Genomic DNA, 16,840 nt, shown 5'->3' on the forward strand with positions numbered 1-16,840 from the left:
CAAACACACACTAGTGATTACTAGGGGGCTGTGGATCACACATGCCCAGAGCGGTGGGCAGCCCTACCCCGACGTCCGGGGAGCAGTTGGGGTTAGGTGCCTTGCTCAAGGGCACCTCAGTCATGGCCTCAGGCCTGGGAATCGAACCCTCCGGTCACAAGACCAGTTCCCTACCACAGGACCATGACTGCCCGATGACTGTTTATCTTCGTTCAAATGAACGAATCAAGTGAATCGTATCACTTCCTCAGCTGATTCGTTCCTTTTTCAGTTCAGTAGTTGAGCTCAGCAGCGACCGTGCAGGCCGGCAGGGGAACTGCTGTGTGAATTAGTGATGTTGTCGGTCACGAACGAACCGGTTCAAAGAGCTGGCCCTTTTAAGTGAACGACGAGAGCTGGTTCCCCTCTAAGACTGAGACATTTTTTCCTAATGCTTGTCATTCAACAAATCAGAGAACAACAACAAGCAGAGGAAGCCGGAAGCAGAGGAGGGGAGAGGTGGATGAGCTGTGTACGGTGCTAGCACATGGCAAACGGGAGGGGGGGGATTACCGCGATTATGTAATTATCGCCGCGCTGACCCTCGCGCCGCGTCAAGTATAAACCAGACTTAAAACGTGTGCACATGTGTCAATATGGGGGGGGGTGCAAAAATATTCTTATCTACTAAAGGGGGGCACGGCAGAAAAAGTTTGGGAACCACTGCCTTAATCACTACTGTTGAATTCTGCTGTTTTGCACTTTCCAGAGTATTTATTACCTAGAAATGGATAATTATTTAATTTAGTAAGTTATTTTGTAACACCTACCTTTTGGCGCCATAATTCAGAGTTCACAACAGGGGCGGATCTATGGGCGGGCCAGGGTAGGCCAGGCCCACCCTGATTGGCAGCTGGGCCTGCCTAATCACAAGCTCAGAATACAGTTTTCCGTATGAAAATTAATGAAAATAAACTATAATTTATTTTTATGTATTTATTTAAACATTTGTTCAGCTTCACAACAGCTTAACATAATATAACATTTCTGGAAAAGCCATTACGTTGTTGCGTTTCACGTCAATACCTTGTTGCGTTCGAATTCCCTCTCAATCGAGGTCAACATGATGATGACCCTGTGTTGTGTATGAAAACTTGTATAGTGAAGTCGGTCAGGGAAATGGTCCAGATAGGCCTACAAAAGAGTCAAAGGAAGGTCCACCCTGAGAGGAGACGGCTAGTACGGCGGAGACGGCTACAGCTCATGCTAACCTGGCTAGCCTGCATTCGCGCCCTTTGGAGCCCTGTGCACCTGCGGACCCTTATGAGCCATAACATACAGGATGATCTTCTCGAGGCAGCAGAAAGACTTTTCTCCGCAACTAACAGGATCAAGACAAAGCTCAGGTCGTCAATGCTGACTGGACAATTGAACAACCTGACGCTACTGACGTTTGAACGAGAGCTCACAGACTCGCTGGATTAGGACGACGACTCCGCCTATAGGGAGGCTACAGGTAGGCCTATTTCAACCCAGTATCACGCTCTAGCGTGTAATACACACGTTGGTCCACCCGGCGAGCCGTGTCAGTTACACGTTTTTGTATGCCTGAAACGTGAAATGCACACGCTGACCTAAAACGACTGAAAATGGACAAATACCCGTATGATGACGACGGCAGACGCCGTGACGCTATCATTTTTGCTCAGGTAATACATGCTCAAGCTCAACGATTATAGGTTAGTATGTTTTGCTAATCTCTATTAAATCGTATTAATCATTTTTTTAATCATTGATTTCAGTTAATGTAACACAAATAGTGACGTAATTTAGCCGCCCACACTCTACAGCAGGGGTGCCCACAGTTTTCAGCTTGCGAGCTACTTATAAGATGACCAAGTCAGAAAGATCTACCGCGGCGAACGTAATTTGTTGAGCATTTATCTACAGACCATTTACCAATTAATTATAACCTTTGTATAAACTTTTATGGTAAAACTTAGTTTACATGCTACTGTGAAACAGAACCACCGCGTTCCGCCATGTTTGAAAACGCTGGGAGGCTGGTGGGGTGGGCGTGGCTTGGTCCCAGAGGCGGTCTCAGAGCTCTGTGTCAGTCCGGAATCAGTGACCAATGGAGATTGCAGAGGAACGCCTTCATCTAAGACCCTCCCACACGTGAAATGTGTTCCAAAAGTCAGAAGCAAAAAACGAACCAGAAGCAGAGAGATTCCAGAAGCAAAAGACCTTACTGGGAAAATCCAAAAAAACAAAAACAATGGAACCAAAAGCTTGTCAAAATGCAAACGAAAATAAGTTTCAAATAACCAATTATATAAAAAAATATACTTTTGATATATATTTTTCTGTTTTGCATTCATAACATATACTTTCTGCTCTTGGATTTACTTTTGCTTTTGTGGAACTATTGAAACAAAAATCACACCATAAAAATCACACCATATGTATGAACCCAGAAAACGTGACTTTGTTCATTGCGCTGAAGCGCGGCGCGAAGTTACAAAATTCGAGTGGTGCACGACCTCGCGAACCGACAGCGCGCGAGGCACTCGCGCACACGCGGAGCCACAGCGATTACGTCATTTTCGCCGCGCGGACCCTCGCGCCGCTCGCGAAGCGTCAACCAGGCAGGCTTGTTGTTGAGCGGGGGTGGGGGTTGAGCGGGGTGGCAAACGTAACACTCGTGACGGAGTGTTTTTTCAATAGCCCTGAAATAAATGCTCCGGTTTTGTTTTGGTCCGTATCCAGTTAATCAGGAATGAGATTGGGTCCGGACAGGACTGCGTTCGGGTCCGGATCCGGACCGCGGTCCGCCAGTTGAGTACCCCTGCTCTAAGCTATTCCACCCCAAACTACAAGTCAAGTATACTTCTGTATAAGGCAAGAATACTTAATTATACTTTTCTCAAGTATATATTGATCAAAGGTTTAAGTACAAGTAAAGGCCACATATACTTAAACTATTCTGTATACTTGTCAGTATAAGCCAAGTATACTTCACTATACTATTCTAAGACTAACTATGAATGTACTTAGTTTTAGACTTCTGTTTATACTTTTCAGTATAAGCCAAGTATATTTCACTATACTATTCTTAAGTATCTAAAATATAGTTTATAAAAGGTCAACTTCAAGTATACTTCCTCAGTTTTAGTAAAAAAATAAGTATACTCATAGTACACTTGAATAAACTTATTTTTGGTAAGGGCTGGTTTGTGTCCATTTAATTGTCCCTCTTTTTTTTAACTTTTTTTTTTTAAAGGACAAATACCTGTCTCCCTCTTTGTCTCGTCTCTCTTTGCTGATTCTGTAACCCCATTGTGCTTTATAACATTAGCTTCGTGCTGGATCTCGTCATTCACCTACTTCTCTCTCTCTCTCTCTCTCTCTCTCTCTCTCTCTCTCTCTCTCTCTCTCTCTCTCTCTCTCTCTCCTTCTTTGTCCCCCCCCCTCACCCGGGCTGAATTCAGAGGCCTCACTGGCAGCGAGAGAGAGGCGAGGGGGTGGGGGGAGAGGATCAGGCCGGGAGAACGGCCGTCTCTCTCTGCACGCCACCCCTCTCCCCTCTCAGGGCGACCCCGGTGAGTCTGGTAGGCAGGGCTGCCTGTGTTTGCTGCTTTGTCCTCATGCATCGCAACCTTGGTGCCTTTTGTGAAAAAAAGGAGGGGAAAAAAAATATTCTGGAGCATGCACTTGTCATTTGCTGCCATGGGTCTCAATGGCAGCCTTCTACTAATTCCCAGGTCCATGAGGCAATGCAGTTTTGTCAAATACAGCAATAGAGATGGACTTTAATGCAGAGCAGCATGTTGAGTCTGGTCTGTTCGCTTTGCCGTGGGTTTGTTCTGCTTTTGTTTGACCCAGTCAAGCTCCTAATCGTTTAACTTTGCTGCTTGCATGTGGATGAACCCACGGTGTAGGTGGGAGCGTACCTTTACGTTTGGTGGCAACATTTTGAGATTTAAAGACTTTTGAATAAACCCATACTGCAACTGGGCAACCCTGCATTGTGGACTTAAGTTAAATGTTAAATGGCCAGTGGAAATGAAGGAGAAAAAAAACACTTCCTTTCCCCCCTCTCCACATTGGGGCGGAGCCTAAGATGTTATCTGATTGTGCATTGTCTCCTCCTCCAGGTGTGCTGTATTACCCTACATCTGACATGTGGAGCTCTGCCCAGGAGCAGCAGGCCCCCCCCCCCCTCAGCACGCCCCGCCCCAGCACAAGAGAGAGCGCAAGCTGGTGAGGAGCTGAAAAAGTTGCATGTTTGAGAGTGCCTTATATTGGACCAAAATTGTATCAAGCATGATGACAATGTTCCAAAATCCTTCCCTCAGACTGGAGTTGCAGAGGCGGGAGGTCAAGTCCAAACGAATGGTGAGAGCATGCCTCCTACATCTACTGTAGTGATTCGACCAGGTCAATGTTTTGTTTCTTAATTTCATGTGGCTATGCCGTAGAGGGAACTTGCGCCGATGCCACTTCTGCCGAAGCCCCGGGGTCAGCTCCTGTTCCCGAGCCAGAGGTCTTTGTTAATCAGCCCAAAAACGCTAGAGAAGTACCTTCCCTTTGCAATTTTGTTTATCCCAATTGCCCATACCGACAAGGTGGCTGCCATGTTGAATGCGCTCCTCTCTCTCCTGCTATGGTAGAATAACTGGGTCCCGCGCAGGGGTGACCAGGGCCCCAAAACAACCGACCAGATCCATAAGGATGCTGAGTTGGAGGAGCACAGGGACCAGACCGAGATGCAGCAGCAGCTGCTATCGAAGAAGGACTCCAGTCAGGGGCGCGACGGCCAAGATGGGTCCCACCCGTCCGGGGGCCACACCACCCAGCCTCAGGACGAGGGCTCCAACACGGTGCCCATGCTGTCGAAGAAGGACTCCAGTCAGGGGCGCGATGGCCAAGATGGGTCCCACTCGTCCGGGGGCCACACCACCCAGCCTCAGGACGAGGGCTCCAACACGGTGCCCATGCTGTCGAAGAAGGACTCCAGTCAGGGGCGTGACGGCCTAGATGGGTCCCACCCGTCCGGGGGCCGCACCACCCAGCCTCAGGACGAGGGCTCCAACACGGTGCCCATCACAACCAAGACGCAACCCATCGACACCAGTCGCCGCAGCAAGATCAACAGGGTACGGCGGGCTAGAGAATTTGTCCGTTTCTGCTGACTGTGCTGGATTACAGATCCCCCATCCTAAAAACAAAGACGCCCTTCCCTTGGTGTTACTGAGTTGACAGCAGGGTGTTACCATATCACTTTATAGATGTGATTGGTGGATCCCCAAGGACCAACTTGAAATCAAAATTTTAAGGCGTATTTTGTTCAAATGTACATTCTCTTTGCATGATTTGCTGCTCTCATTCCACAGCCCTGGGCTATGGGCTACATCAAGCAGCTGCTCGTCACAGTAGGGAAGGGATCACAGGGCAGCTATGGCAAAAGCAGCAGTGGTGGGTCTGGAGCCAAGCCCAGCGGAGAACAGGGTAAGGGTACTACGCTAGCACCTGCTTGGCCTCCCACTGACCTCTAAGATGATTGCAGCATATTGATCATTGCCAAGCATTGCAGTTGTCAACTAGAAGGTTCTGTACTGGGTGATTTGCCTTGGTTCTCATTTGGTGCTCTCTTCTTTCAAGAATCTGGCCGACCCGCCACCAGCACACTCGACCACTTTCCGGCCCTTCAACAGTCAGGACCTTCGTCCACTTCTTCCTCTCTGGACGCTGACCACAGGGTGTCTCACAGGCAAGTATCAGACCATTTGTTCTCGTTGTAAACCCTCTTGCAGGAACTTCAACTGGCTTTGCGGTTCACAGATGACCTATTCATTGCCGAGTGTCTGAGCCACCGACCGACACTGAGGCACAGGGAGAGATGTTGGAGGACCAAATGGTGCTCAAGTATTTTATAAATTTTTTTACAGAAGCAGCCCCAGCAAGGAGCGTGCTGACCGCGAACGATCTGAGCGTTTCGATCGGCGAGACAGCCGCGAAGACAGAGAGAGGGTCCTGGACAGGAACCGCCCGGCAGTCACCAAGCGCAACTTCAGCAGAGAGAGTGATGATCCTGCCCGAGGAGGCGAAGGACGCGGTGCTGTGGACATTGTGCGTCGTGTCGCCAGCATGACAGAGGACCGGGGCAGCCGAGAGAGGGGCAGCCGTGACCGGGCCATGGGCAAGGAAATGGGTGAGAGGAGGAGCCAGGGGATGTGTGGTGGGAGGGGCCATCAGAGGCGATGGGGTGGTGGGAGGAGCCAGGGGATGTGTACTGAGAGGGGCCATCAGAGGCGATGGGGTGAGAGGAGGAGCTAGGGGATGTGTGGTGGGAGGGGCCATCAGAGGCGATGGGGTGGTGGGTGGAGCTAGGGGATGTGTGGTGGGAGGGGCCATCAAAGGCGATGGGGTGGTGGGAGGAGCCAGGGGATGTGTGGTGAGAGGGGCCATCAGAGGCGATGGGGTGAGAGGAGGAGCTAGGGGATGTGTGGTGGGAGGGGCCATCAGAGGCGATGGGGTGGTGGGTGGAGCTAGGGGATGTGTGGTGGGAGGGGCCATCAAAGGCGATGGGGTGGTGGGATGAGCCAGGGGATGTGTGGTGAGAGGGGCCATCAGAGGCAATGGGGTGAGAGGAGGAGCTAGGGGATGTGTGGTGGGAGGGGCCATCAGAGGCGATGGGGTGGTGGGAGGAGCCTGGGGATGTGTGGTGGGAGGGGCCATCAGAGGTGATGGGGTGGTGGGAGGAGCTTTCCCCTGTGTGTTTGAAGCACTGATGGTGACAGTTTTGTCTGCATCAGTAGCAATCTTTTACTTTCTATAAATAAAATGTAAAACTGTAAATGTGCCATATTTTGTCAATTGTGATTTTTTTTTTTTACACCACAATCGAAATTTGTCCTCCGCTTTTTACCCATCTGTGCAGTTAACACACACACACACACACCAGTGATTACTAGGGGGCTGTGGTGCACACGTGCCCAGAGCGGTGGGCAGCCCGGTGCCCAGGGAGCAGTTGGGGTTAGGTGCCTTGCTCAAGGGCACCTCAGGTCTGGGAATCGAATTCACGACCCTCCGGTCACAAGACCATTTCCCTACCACCAGGCCATGACTGCCCCCAAAGTACTTTATTCTTTTACTGACACTTCTGTGAGGTCTGAAACTTTCAACCTAAAAATGTATACTAGCACTAATTTGAGTATCGTGCGTTATGATCCAAGACATCAGGCAAGAAAGCACCGATTATGGAACAGTGGAGCAGTATATACAAGGTTGAGGTGAAGGTTGTGCAAACTACTCTCGGGGTCCATGACAGATATCCTGGTCTCAGTTGTTTCCATATGTTAATTTGTTGTTCTGTTCCACAGTGAAGCGTGAGACCGCTCCAATACCACCTCCTGCCCCAGCCAAACCAGCTCTGAGTGAAGAGGAGTTAGAAAAGAAGTCCGTAGCCATCATTGAGGAATACCTCCACATCAATGACCTGAAGGTAAATGTCAGCACAGTGTTGTCAGTTTGAACTGATGTGCATGGAGCAGTTTTGTCTCTGGAGTGTTTCAGTAAGTTCTCAATCCTGCAGGATTCCTCTTTCCCATGGGGGCCTCGCAACCTTATTTGTCAGCATAGATGATGTATGGAACAATCTGGTTAAAACTTCAGCAGAAACATTTGAGGAAAAAGTGGGATGAGCTCCAGTGGTGATTTGGCTCTCCAGTTATTCTGTGTAGACGTCCCAACATTCAATCTGAGATTTAAAATATATTGTGAAAGTGTAAATCAGACGCAGAGTTGAGGATTAAACTGAAATTATGTCCCATCGGGCTTATTTTATGCAATTGCATTTGGACAGAATAAATGGTTAGCCGAACTAGTACAACTCTCATGACCACCCCGTGCTGTTCGTGCGTGGCTGACATTTCCTTCCGTGTCCTGCAGGAGGCGGTGCAGTGCGTGCAGGAGCTGAACAGCCAGTCTCTGCTCTTCGTGTTTGTGCGAAACGTGGTGGAGTCCACGCTGGAGCGTAGCACCATCGCCAGGGGGCACATGGACCAGCTGCTGCACAGGCTCGTGAGCAAGAGCATCCTGCCCATAGAGCAATACCACAAAGGGTGAGCGTCGACGCCACACGCTAGGCCACTCCCCCACGAAGGGGAGGGGCTGTCTCCAATTCCGCAGAGCCGCCTGCGTTTATTCTGTTTTGCTTGTTAATTAAGGTTGCATTTGTAATTTAGCTGTAATTAATTAGATGGTTGTGACCAAGATCAAATTGTATTTATATAATGCTTTTTACAACAGTTGTTGTCACAAAGCAGCTTTACAAGTGTCCAAGTACAAGCCCCCAGTGAGCAAGCCAAGGGCGACCGTGGCAACGACCGTGGCAAGGAGAATTTGATGGTGACTAACTTTGTGCTCCACAGGGTTATAATCTCTTCTCCTCTGAGGGCTACACTGCAAAATATGTTCAAAAACTCGACCAAAAAGCTGGTGCCGCTGTCTGATGAATGATGAATGTGAGGAATACCAACTTGACTTGCTGTATATTAAATACTATATTTTTATTTCAACAAATGAATACAGTGCGTGTAATATAAAGTAGCTAATTAATGTTATTTGTATCTTTCAATAGCAAAGTGTGCTTCTGGAGATGGTAGGTGAAGCCTGTTGTACTTTTATGTTTTAAATACTTTGTCATGTGTGAAGTTTGGACCATACCAAACCAATTTATATCCATCGTACTCCCATCAGCCTCAGATGTTTCCACATATTACGCTGTGGCTGTAGTGCACAAAGACTCTGGTCTGACCTGGGAGACACTGAGAGGCAAAAAATCCTGCCACACTGGCCTGGGCCGCATCGCAGGCTGGAACGTTCCCATGGGTGTCATCCACAAGGAAACCAAAGAATGTGACTTCTGTGAGCATTTCTGTCATCTTCTGGTATTACAGTTGCTTGAACTTTCATTTTACGTCAGCTGCAGTGTTTTATGTTTACCTGCTAGTCAAGACCATGGTTAGCAATGCCTCATTTAAATAGACTTCAATCACATTTTTAGGGCAAAAAAACATTGTTGTAATAAATAACAAATCCTGAACAAAAATGACCTGCCATAATCAAGGTCTACCAGACCTCTGTCTACATAAGACACATGCAATGTGTCATACAATGCCCTTTATTTAATTTTTTTTATATTTATTTTTTTATTTCACAGCTAAATTATTTAGTGAGAGAAGTTTTCCTGGTGCAGAACCCACGTCCAGCCAGTGTGCACTGTGTTCAGGCAACAGCAAACATGTCGGCGGAGATGTGAACAAATGCAGAGCCAGCTCAGATGAGCTTTACTACAGCTATGCTGGGGCATTCCTATATGGTTTCCATGAAACCAGTAGCACTTTATGTGCCATTATGTGTAGAAACATTCTGGTCAGGTCCAATTATATGTCTTGTGTAGATTGTGAAATGGTATTATTGTACTTGTGACTGTTCTCTCACAGGTGTCTGTCTGAAGGCACTGGTGATGTGGCCTTTGTTAAACATACTACTGTACAGGAAAATACAGATGGTACGTCTTTAACTGTGTTAATAATAATAGATTATAACAATACCCCTTTGTACTGTAAACATTTTAGTTAACAACCAAGCATATTTTGGGCTCTAATGAGTCACATAACTTCACTGATCTATATTTTCTATATATTAAACATGCCCTTCCACACACTCTGCACTTCCTTTCTAGGGAAAGGGCCACAGTGGGCTTCATCTCTGAAATCAGCAGATTTTAAACTGATCTGTCCTGGTGGCTCTGCTGATATATCCAGCTACAGCACCTGTAACCTTGCAGTAGTGCCAGCCCACACCATCGTGACTCGACCAGAGAAGCGCAATGTAGTGGTGTCTGTGCTCAAGGAGCAGTAGGTAAATGCAGAGATTTCTGCAAAGGAGATGGAATTAGTCACCCAATGATAAGATGGTGGTAGTCAACATCACCTTTTTGTATCAGAATCTCTTTTTCACCAAGTATGTTGCACACAAGTATGACATGTAACAATTACAGACTATTTACAAGTACTTTACTAGGACAATTACACAGACTATTTACAAGTACTTTACTAGAGGAGAAGTAAATAAACAATAAATAGAATAAAATTAGAAAGTTAAAAAGTACTAAGGTAATAAGTGAAGAGCTGAAGTAGTTAACAGATCAACAAAACTATAGTACGCATAATATATACACAATCATTCATATGCGTACACACACACACACACACACACACACACACACACACACACACATATGCATACAGTCATGGCCAAAAGTTGAGAATGACACAAATATTATATTTTCACATGATCTGCTGCCCTCTGGTTTTTGTCAGATGTTTTCATCACATACAGAAATAATTGCAATCATATTATGAGTAACAAAAGCTTTTATTGACAGATTGAGTTAATGTAGCAAGTCAAGGCCTTGCTCAAAGAGTCTCTGCCTCACAGTGCGTGCAGATGCACTCACACCTGCCTGCTGCCATTCCTGAGCAAGCTCTGCACTGCTGGTAGCCCGATCCCACAGCTGAAACCCTTTTAAGAGACGGTCCTGGTGCTTGCTGGTCTTTCTTGGGCACCCTGGAGCTTTTTTGGTAACAATGGAACCTCTCTCCTTGAAGTTCTTGATGATGCGATAGATTGTTGACTGAGGTGCAATCTTTCTAGCTGCGATACTCTTCCCTGTTAGGCCATTTTTGTGCAGTGCAATGATGACTGCACGTGTTTCTTTAGAGATAACCATGGTTAACAGAAGAGAAACAATGATGCCAAGCAACAGCCTTCTTTTAAAGTGTCCAGTGGTGTCATTCTTTCGTAATCATGACAATCCAGCCCTGTCCTCATCAACACCCACACCTGTGTTAATGGAGCAATCACTGAAACGATGTTAGCTGGTCCTTTTAAGGCAGGGCTGCAATGAAGTTGAAATGTGTTTTGGGGGATAAAGTTCATTTTCTAGACAAATATTTACTTTGCAATTAATTGCTGTTAAGCTGATCACTCTTTATAACATTCTGGAGTACAAGCAAATTGCCATTATAAAAACTGAAGCAGTAGACATTGTAAAAATTAATATTTGTATAATTCTCAAAACTTTTGGCCATAATTGTACATCTCTGGAAGACAGACAGCTGTTTGCTGCAGAGCGCTACATTGATTAATGTCTGCATTCAACAGCGAATCACAATGGACATTCCCTGAAGGTCTGGGCCTGTATTCCAGCAGATAATGTCCGCAAATAATGAAATTACCGACATAACCAGCTCGTCGTGTTTACATCTTTTATGAAGATAATTACAACTGTATTGTGGTTATACTGTAATTAAAAGTCTCAAAAAAATCAATTAATGTCTTCTAATCTTCTAACACTCGATAACAAAGAGGGCATGCATTCAAAAAAATGAACTCATGCTGTTGTTGCATTTTTTTCAGTTTACTTTCATTGAAGTGAAAGCTACATGTACTGCACAGCCAGTACTTGCCAGAAATTCTTGCAGCTTCTTCAGTGTTGCTGTCGGCCTCTTGGCAGCCTCCCTGACCAGTTTTCTTCTTGTCTTATCATCAATTTTGGACGGACGTCCTGTTCTAAGTAAAGTCACTGTTGTACCATGTTTTCTCCACTTGATGATGACAGTCTTCACAGTGTTCCATGGTATATTTAATTAATTTGAAATTCTTTTTTTACTTCAACTCCCTGAAAGATTTGTTTGTTTTTCAATTGTATTGTACAGGTTATAGGTCACATTAAAGGTTGAAAAAGTTGTCAAAATATTTGTCTTGCTGTCATTTTTCTTTTACATCTCAAAAACCTGGCATTTGAACAGTGGTGTTTTGGACTTTTTAAATCCACTGTATGTACCAACAGCATATAGTGGGAAGGGCTGATACAGGAGAAATCCTAAAGATATCATAGTACACAGAAGAATCTGTGCTGTTCCAAGGCAGTTCCAAGGTCATGGTAGGATACACCTACGAAGATGGTGGAGAATGACCAAGCTAAGATCCTATACAGAGGTCACTAACAGGCAGACCGCGGTCCGGATCCGGACCCGAACGCAGTCCTGTTCGGACCCAATCTCATTCCTGATTAACTCTGCAAATTTCTATTTCCGTGGTCTGCAACCAACAGACCTTGAATAAATTGTTTAAAATATTTTTAAATTTTATTATATTAAATAAAAGTTAATTTTTAAACCGGAGCATTTATTTCAGGGCTATTGAAAAAAACACCCCCCCCCCCCCCCGGACCACAGGTCAGAGCTATTTGGCCTGCAGAAAAATATGAAGTTGATTAGCACTGTCCTATAAGATCCAGATACATTCTGACAAAATGGTACAAACAGCAGAAGTGAGGTGCTGGGAAAAGTCCTGAGACCCTCAAGCTCCCAGGCCTCTGGTAGTGGACCACCTAGAGGAGGGTGAGAACTTTTTATATTCAAAATCATTAAAGTGAATGTTCTGTCACAAAACTGCATTGGTGTGTGTCCCCGCTCATTCTAAAGTGTGTTGAGAGAAATCTGGAGCTTTCTTATGAGGTGTATGACATATTTCTGCATATCACTTCATCACATATTTTCTCACCAGAGGAAAAAAACTGTCTCTTTCAGTTTTATTGGCTGAGACCTGTTGACTTGTACCCTAGTCTATTCCAAAGGTCTGTCTTTCCTGTAGCGCATTCACAGCGACAATGTCTCACTGGGAAAAAAACAAGAAATATGTAAGTATTTGTTTCGTTGAACCGTTGATCAAGCCTGCTTACGCATTCGATTTAACTTAAAGCGTGTAAATTGAATGGATTGAATTGTAAATTGTATGGAAGTAGTTGATCTAAGCTCTTAGTTCTTATTTGGAAGACCACCGCCAGAGGGCACTCCATGCATCGTTGCCTACCACTACTTCGGTGTGTTGCTCTGGCTTGAATGGCTGACTGATAACAAACAGCGGCGGTGTTTGATAGGAGCTCGAGAAACAGTACTCGCCCAGCCAGTGGTCCCACAGAATGTCCGCCGATGACGTGATTAAAGCCCATGTGGCCGCGCTGAAATCAGGTTAGTTGTTAAGTTGTTTGTTTTAAAACCTAATAGTTCACTGCTTAGTCTCGATCTGTGCAAGTGTTCATGCATTGATTAAGACAGTTGTCACCAACCTTTTAAAGATCACCGTATGAAATCTGAACAAATCAAAGACCTATAGATGTCAGCCTACATATAAACAAACCTGCATAAGTCCCTAAAGCATACACATTACGTCTCTTGATACAGTTGCAAGTGACATGGTTATTCGGATCCCGTCTTTATTTTTATAGTCTGAATTAGGCGTCAGATGCGATCATCGCCGATTTTTTCCTTTCCTTCAGTAAAGCTTTTGTCTGTTTTACCTGTTTTATGAAACTGAGTGAATCCAGAAGACAATGCGCAATATGTTATTTTTTACCACCAGAAAATAGCAGACAATATTTATGATTGTGGCTATATTATTTATTTTCTATAATCAGCAACTCACGTAAAATGAAATATCTATATGCTTTGTTGTCTTCAAATGATTCTATTTATGCACAAAAGAGCAGCTAAATCCAGAGTAGCGCATAATTTACGCATGGACGTCACATGGAGGTGTTTGCATCATACCCCCGTGTGTGCAAATATATCATACTTAATTTAACTACTTTTTTTATAATTTCCCGAACCAAATTTGAAGCATGTCGTTGGTGTGTTATCATGTGTTTAGGCACGGAGAAGGCTCGCTCTCTTGCTCAGACCCTGGTGGATATCCCGTACGGTGAAGGAGATGAGGAGAAACTAGACGTTTACGTTCCCATCAGCTCCTCCCCAGGTGGGGCCCGTCCTGATTCCTAACTACCTGCTCCTTATGAAGTTCTCAAAGATTCAGCATCTCGGAGCGAGATTTTTTTTTATTATTCATTTATATGTGAGCCACTCTAACAGCTAAGACTATGTGACTATTATATTTTCCATGGATATTGGGTTACGTTGCCTTTTCGCACCTGTCTGTGTCCAAGGGGGGCTTGTTTTGTCCCTGAACTCCAGGGCAGGCTGAAGGAACCAATCCAAACCACCACCGGCCTCACTACAGCCTTTGCTCTGTTTCAGATGTACCTCTGGTTATTTACATTCATGGGGGTTACTGGCAGTTTCTGAGGTACGTGGTTGCTGATGTAGGTGGTTACATCACAACACACATGCTAATCACGTCTTTGCATACGCTAATGTTATTTTCAAGTCAAATAACCACCACGGTCTAAGAGCTGTGTAAGGAGCACTGACATACAAAGGAGATCAGCCTTGTCCACCTGGACTTTCCTGTATGGCTCGACAGCAAAGCACGATGCAGCAGGCGCATTTGGCTGCGTCTTATAATTATGGGATGAAATCCTCAGGACACATGACGCAGTGTATTTCACGTCGAGCCGAAAGCAACAGACGTTGTGTCGCACATGCTAACCTCGCATAACAAAAAAACACTCATGTACCGCAGCAAGGAGGAGTCTGGTTTCATGGCTGTCCCGTTGGCACCGAAGGGGGTTGTGGTGGTTGCCGTTGGATACAGCATAGCCCCCAAAGGTAAAGTAGAGTCATGCGTAATGGTTCGTTTTGAGAGAGCATGCGAGTACGAGTGCAAGAGGTCATCAGGTCATTAGGTCTTCTCGTTTCCTCCTAGGTAACATGGACCTGATGGTATCTCAGGTCCGCAGGAGCGTGGCAGCTACTGTTCAGCAGTACTCCCATATCAGGTCTGCATGTGGGTTTCTGGGCCTCCGCACGTCTCTCGGGCAGTCTCCTTCAGATGCTCCTTCCGTTCGCACTCGTAACGAATCTCTCCGTCCCTCCACAGTGGGCTCTACCTGTGTGGTCATTCTGCAGGCGCACACCTGGCAGCCATGGTACTCTCTACTGACTGGTCAGAGTACAGCGTTTCACCTCAAATTAAAGGTGTGTGTGTCTGTGTGTTCTTATTTGGTTTCTTATGTGTGCGCTTGTTTGTGTGTTAGTGTTGGTTTGAGTACTAAAGAATGCTATAAGGAATAGAAAGCATACCTCTATTTTTCAATAGCTATTTATACCTTATAATGTCATTCTTATTCCTTTCTACATCTTTGTTTGCTGTGTGTGTGTGTGTGTGTGTGTGTGTGTGTCTGTCTGTCTGTCTGTCTGTCCTATAGGAGCCTTTCTTGTTAGTGGCATTTATGACCTGCTGCCAATTCTGTCCACTTATGTCAATGATCCATTGAAGATGACAGAGTACGTGCATCAACACTCACTGACAGTGCACATGGCCCTAAATTCATGTAGCTGGTGTGATCAGTTAATGGTTAACTTTCATTCAGTGCATCACAACTGTGGTAATGTAATGTAATGTAAGCAAACGTCTCACCCCTTTTATTGTCTATAGGGAGGTGGCAGTTAGGAACAGCCCAAGTCAGCTTTTGCACCAGCTCAAGGCGTCCTCCTCTGCCTGTGACATCGTCATCGCCGTGGCTCAGAATGACTCCCCTGAGTTCCGGAAGCAGTCGGAATTCTACTTCAGAGTAAGGGCCCGAGTGGAGCTAGCGGACTGTATCCACGAGGATATGGCTGCTACGCCTGTTCGAATGAAACAGAGGAAACTGGTTTCTGTAGGTCAGCTCTTGTAACACATCTGTCCGTATCATAGTCGCTGGAGGCTGCCGGACTAAACGTCACATTTGAGGACGTGCCCAACACAGACCATTTCAACATCATTGAGCAGTTTGTGGATGAAAACTATCACCTCACACAGGTAATAAAGAAAAATAATAATAATAGGGTTGAGCTTCTTCAGTAAGTCCTGTATGGATCATAATTTATTTATTTCCTCATTCTTTCTAAGCTCCTGCTGAAGATGATGGGAAAGATCTGAGATGTCATCACTGGTTCTCTCAACCTGGATCATGGTCTTATTTTAATACAGTGCCCTTATCCCAGCAATGACCTCCTTATCTGTGCTAACCTGATCAATCAGAGACTTGAGCAATGAGCTAATACCCTTTTACAATGGTAAGGGGTTAAATGCTCTTATATTGTTACCCTAGTCTTAGTCTTAGTCTAGTCTTGTTACTTGGTTTTGTGTTCGAGACCTTCAGTAGCCCCTGACTACTCAGTCCAGTGCTACAGCTAAACTCTTTGGGGCGGTAGAGCTTAACAAACAGAGTGCAGCTCTACAGTCTGTACTGAGTAATTTATGTGGTTGATGTTACTGTAAATCTGCACACTTTGTCCATTTTCTCTCTTTTTAAAATATTACATTTCAGCTCTTGTATTTTTCTCCATTATTTCTGTGATTATTCTGTAATGATTATCTTGTGCAGAAGTCAAGCACAGAACTCGACGATGAATGTAGAAAAAACACTTTAAATCTGCATAACATGGTTGCAGTATTCAGGGAATGTCCCATGTTGATATTTAATTGTTAAACTCTTTCAGATTATTAGATGTTTTGGCACTGCTGAGGTCTAATTGCCCAAATTCATTTTACTACAAATGTATCAAATAAAGTGCTCAAAATGTAGCAAGTAAAAGGTGATTTGGACTTGATGTTTCTGAAGCGTGTTAATGTGCAGTCTACAGGTGTAACGTTTATACTGTAAGTATTACTGCAGTATTTAAACATTTGTTCATCCTTATGAATTGCGTTGTTTTCCGCTGTTTATACCACACCAGGGTACAACACAAGGCTTTTTTTGTCATCCTTGTGCGTTATCCTAATCAAAGGATACATTGTCTTCTAAAACAACCAAACCTCTATTCCAGCCCGTTTTAGAACTACA

The 16,840-nt window shown here is 45.2% G+C and overlaps 2 protein-coding genes across 5 annotated transcripts; both read left to right on the forward strand.

Annotated features, from left to right (window-relative positions):
* Nucleotides 1-681: 681 nt before the first annotated feature.
* On the forward strand, nucleotides 682-8,858 carry LOC143528068 (eukaryotic translation initiation factor 4 gamma 1-like). 4 transcript variants are annotated; one of them, XM_077023569.1, is made up of 14 exons: nucleotides 682-1,495; nucleotides 3,471-3,581; nucleotides 4,137-4,242; nucleotides 4,338-4,377; nucleotides 4,461-4,558; nucleotides 4,653-5,138; nucleotides 5,376-5,490; nucleotides 5,644-5,752; nucleotides 5,931-6,193; nucleotides 7,365-7,486; nucleotides 7,933-8,105; nucleotides 8,415-8,507; nucleotides 8,624-8,644; nucleotides 8,743-8,858. In XM_077023569.1, exons 6-12 carry the CDS (start codon nucleotides 4,749-4,751, stop codon nucleotides 8,500-8,502), a joined length of 1,260 nt encoding a protein of 419 aa, XP_076879684.1. In that variant the 5' UTR covers nucleotides 682-1,495; nucleotides 3,471-3,581; nucleotides 4,137-4,242; nucleotides 4,338-4,377; nucleotides 4,461-4,558; nucleotides 4,653-4,748; the 3' UTR covers nucleotides 8,503-8,507; nucleotides 8,624-8,644; nucleotides 8,743-8,858. The 4 variants fall into 4 exon arrangements, with proteins under 4 accessions (XP_076879684.1, XP_076879683.1, XP_076879686.1 ...); XM_077023568.1 differs by lacking the exon at nucleotides 3,471-3,581; XM_077023571.1 differs by lacking the exon at nucleotides 3,471-3,581 and having other exon boundaries at nucleotides 4,461-4,525.
* Nucleotides 8,859-12,625: 3,767 nt separating this feature from the next.
* On the forward strand, nucleotides 12,626-16,581 carry afmid (arylformamidase). Its single transcript, XM_077024154.1, has 11 exons — nucleotides 12,626-12,754; nucleotides 12,995-13,085; nucleotides 13,765-13,869; nucleotides 14,148-14,196; nucleotides 14,533-14,618; nucleotides 14,716-14,788; nucleotides 14,890-14,987; nucleotides 15,218-15,296; nucleotides 15,448-15,583; nucleotides 15,709-15,813; nucleotides 15,904-16,581. The coding sequence occupies exons 1-11, from the start codon at nucleotides 12,725-12,727 to the stop codon at nucleotides 15,931-15,933; spliced, it is 882 nt and encodes a 293-aa protein (XP_076880269.1). The 5' UTR covers nucleotides 12,626-12,724; the 3' UTR covers nucleotides 15,934-16,581.
* The last annotated feature ends 259 nt before the right edge of the window (nucleotides 16,582-16,840 follow it).

This window comes from Brachyhypopomus gauderio, chromosome 12, assembly GCF_052324685.1.
Source record: "Brachyhypopomus gauderio isolate BG-103 chromosome 12, BGAUD_0.2, whole genome shotgun sequence".
Lineage (NCBI taxonomy): Eukaryota > Metazoa > Chordata > Actinopteri > Gymnotiformes > Hypopomidae > Brachyhypopomus > Brachyhypopomus gauderio.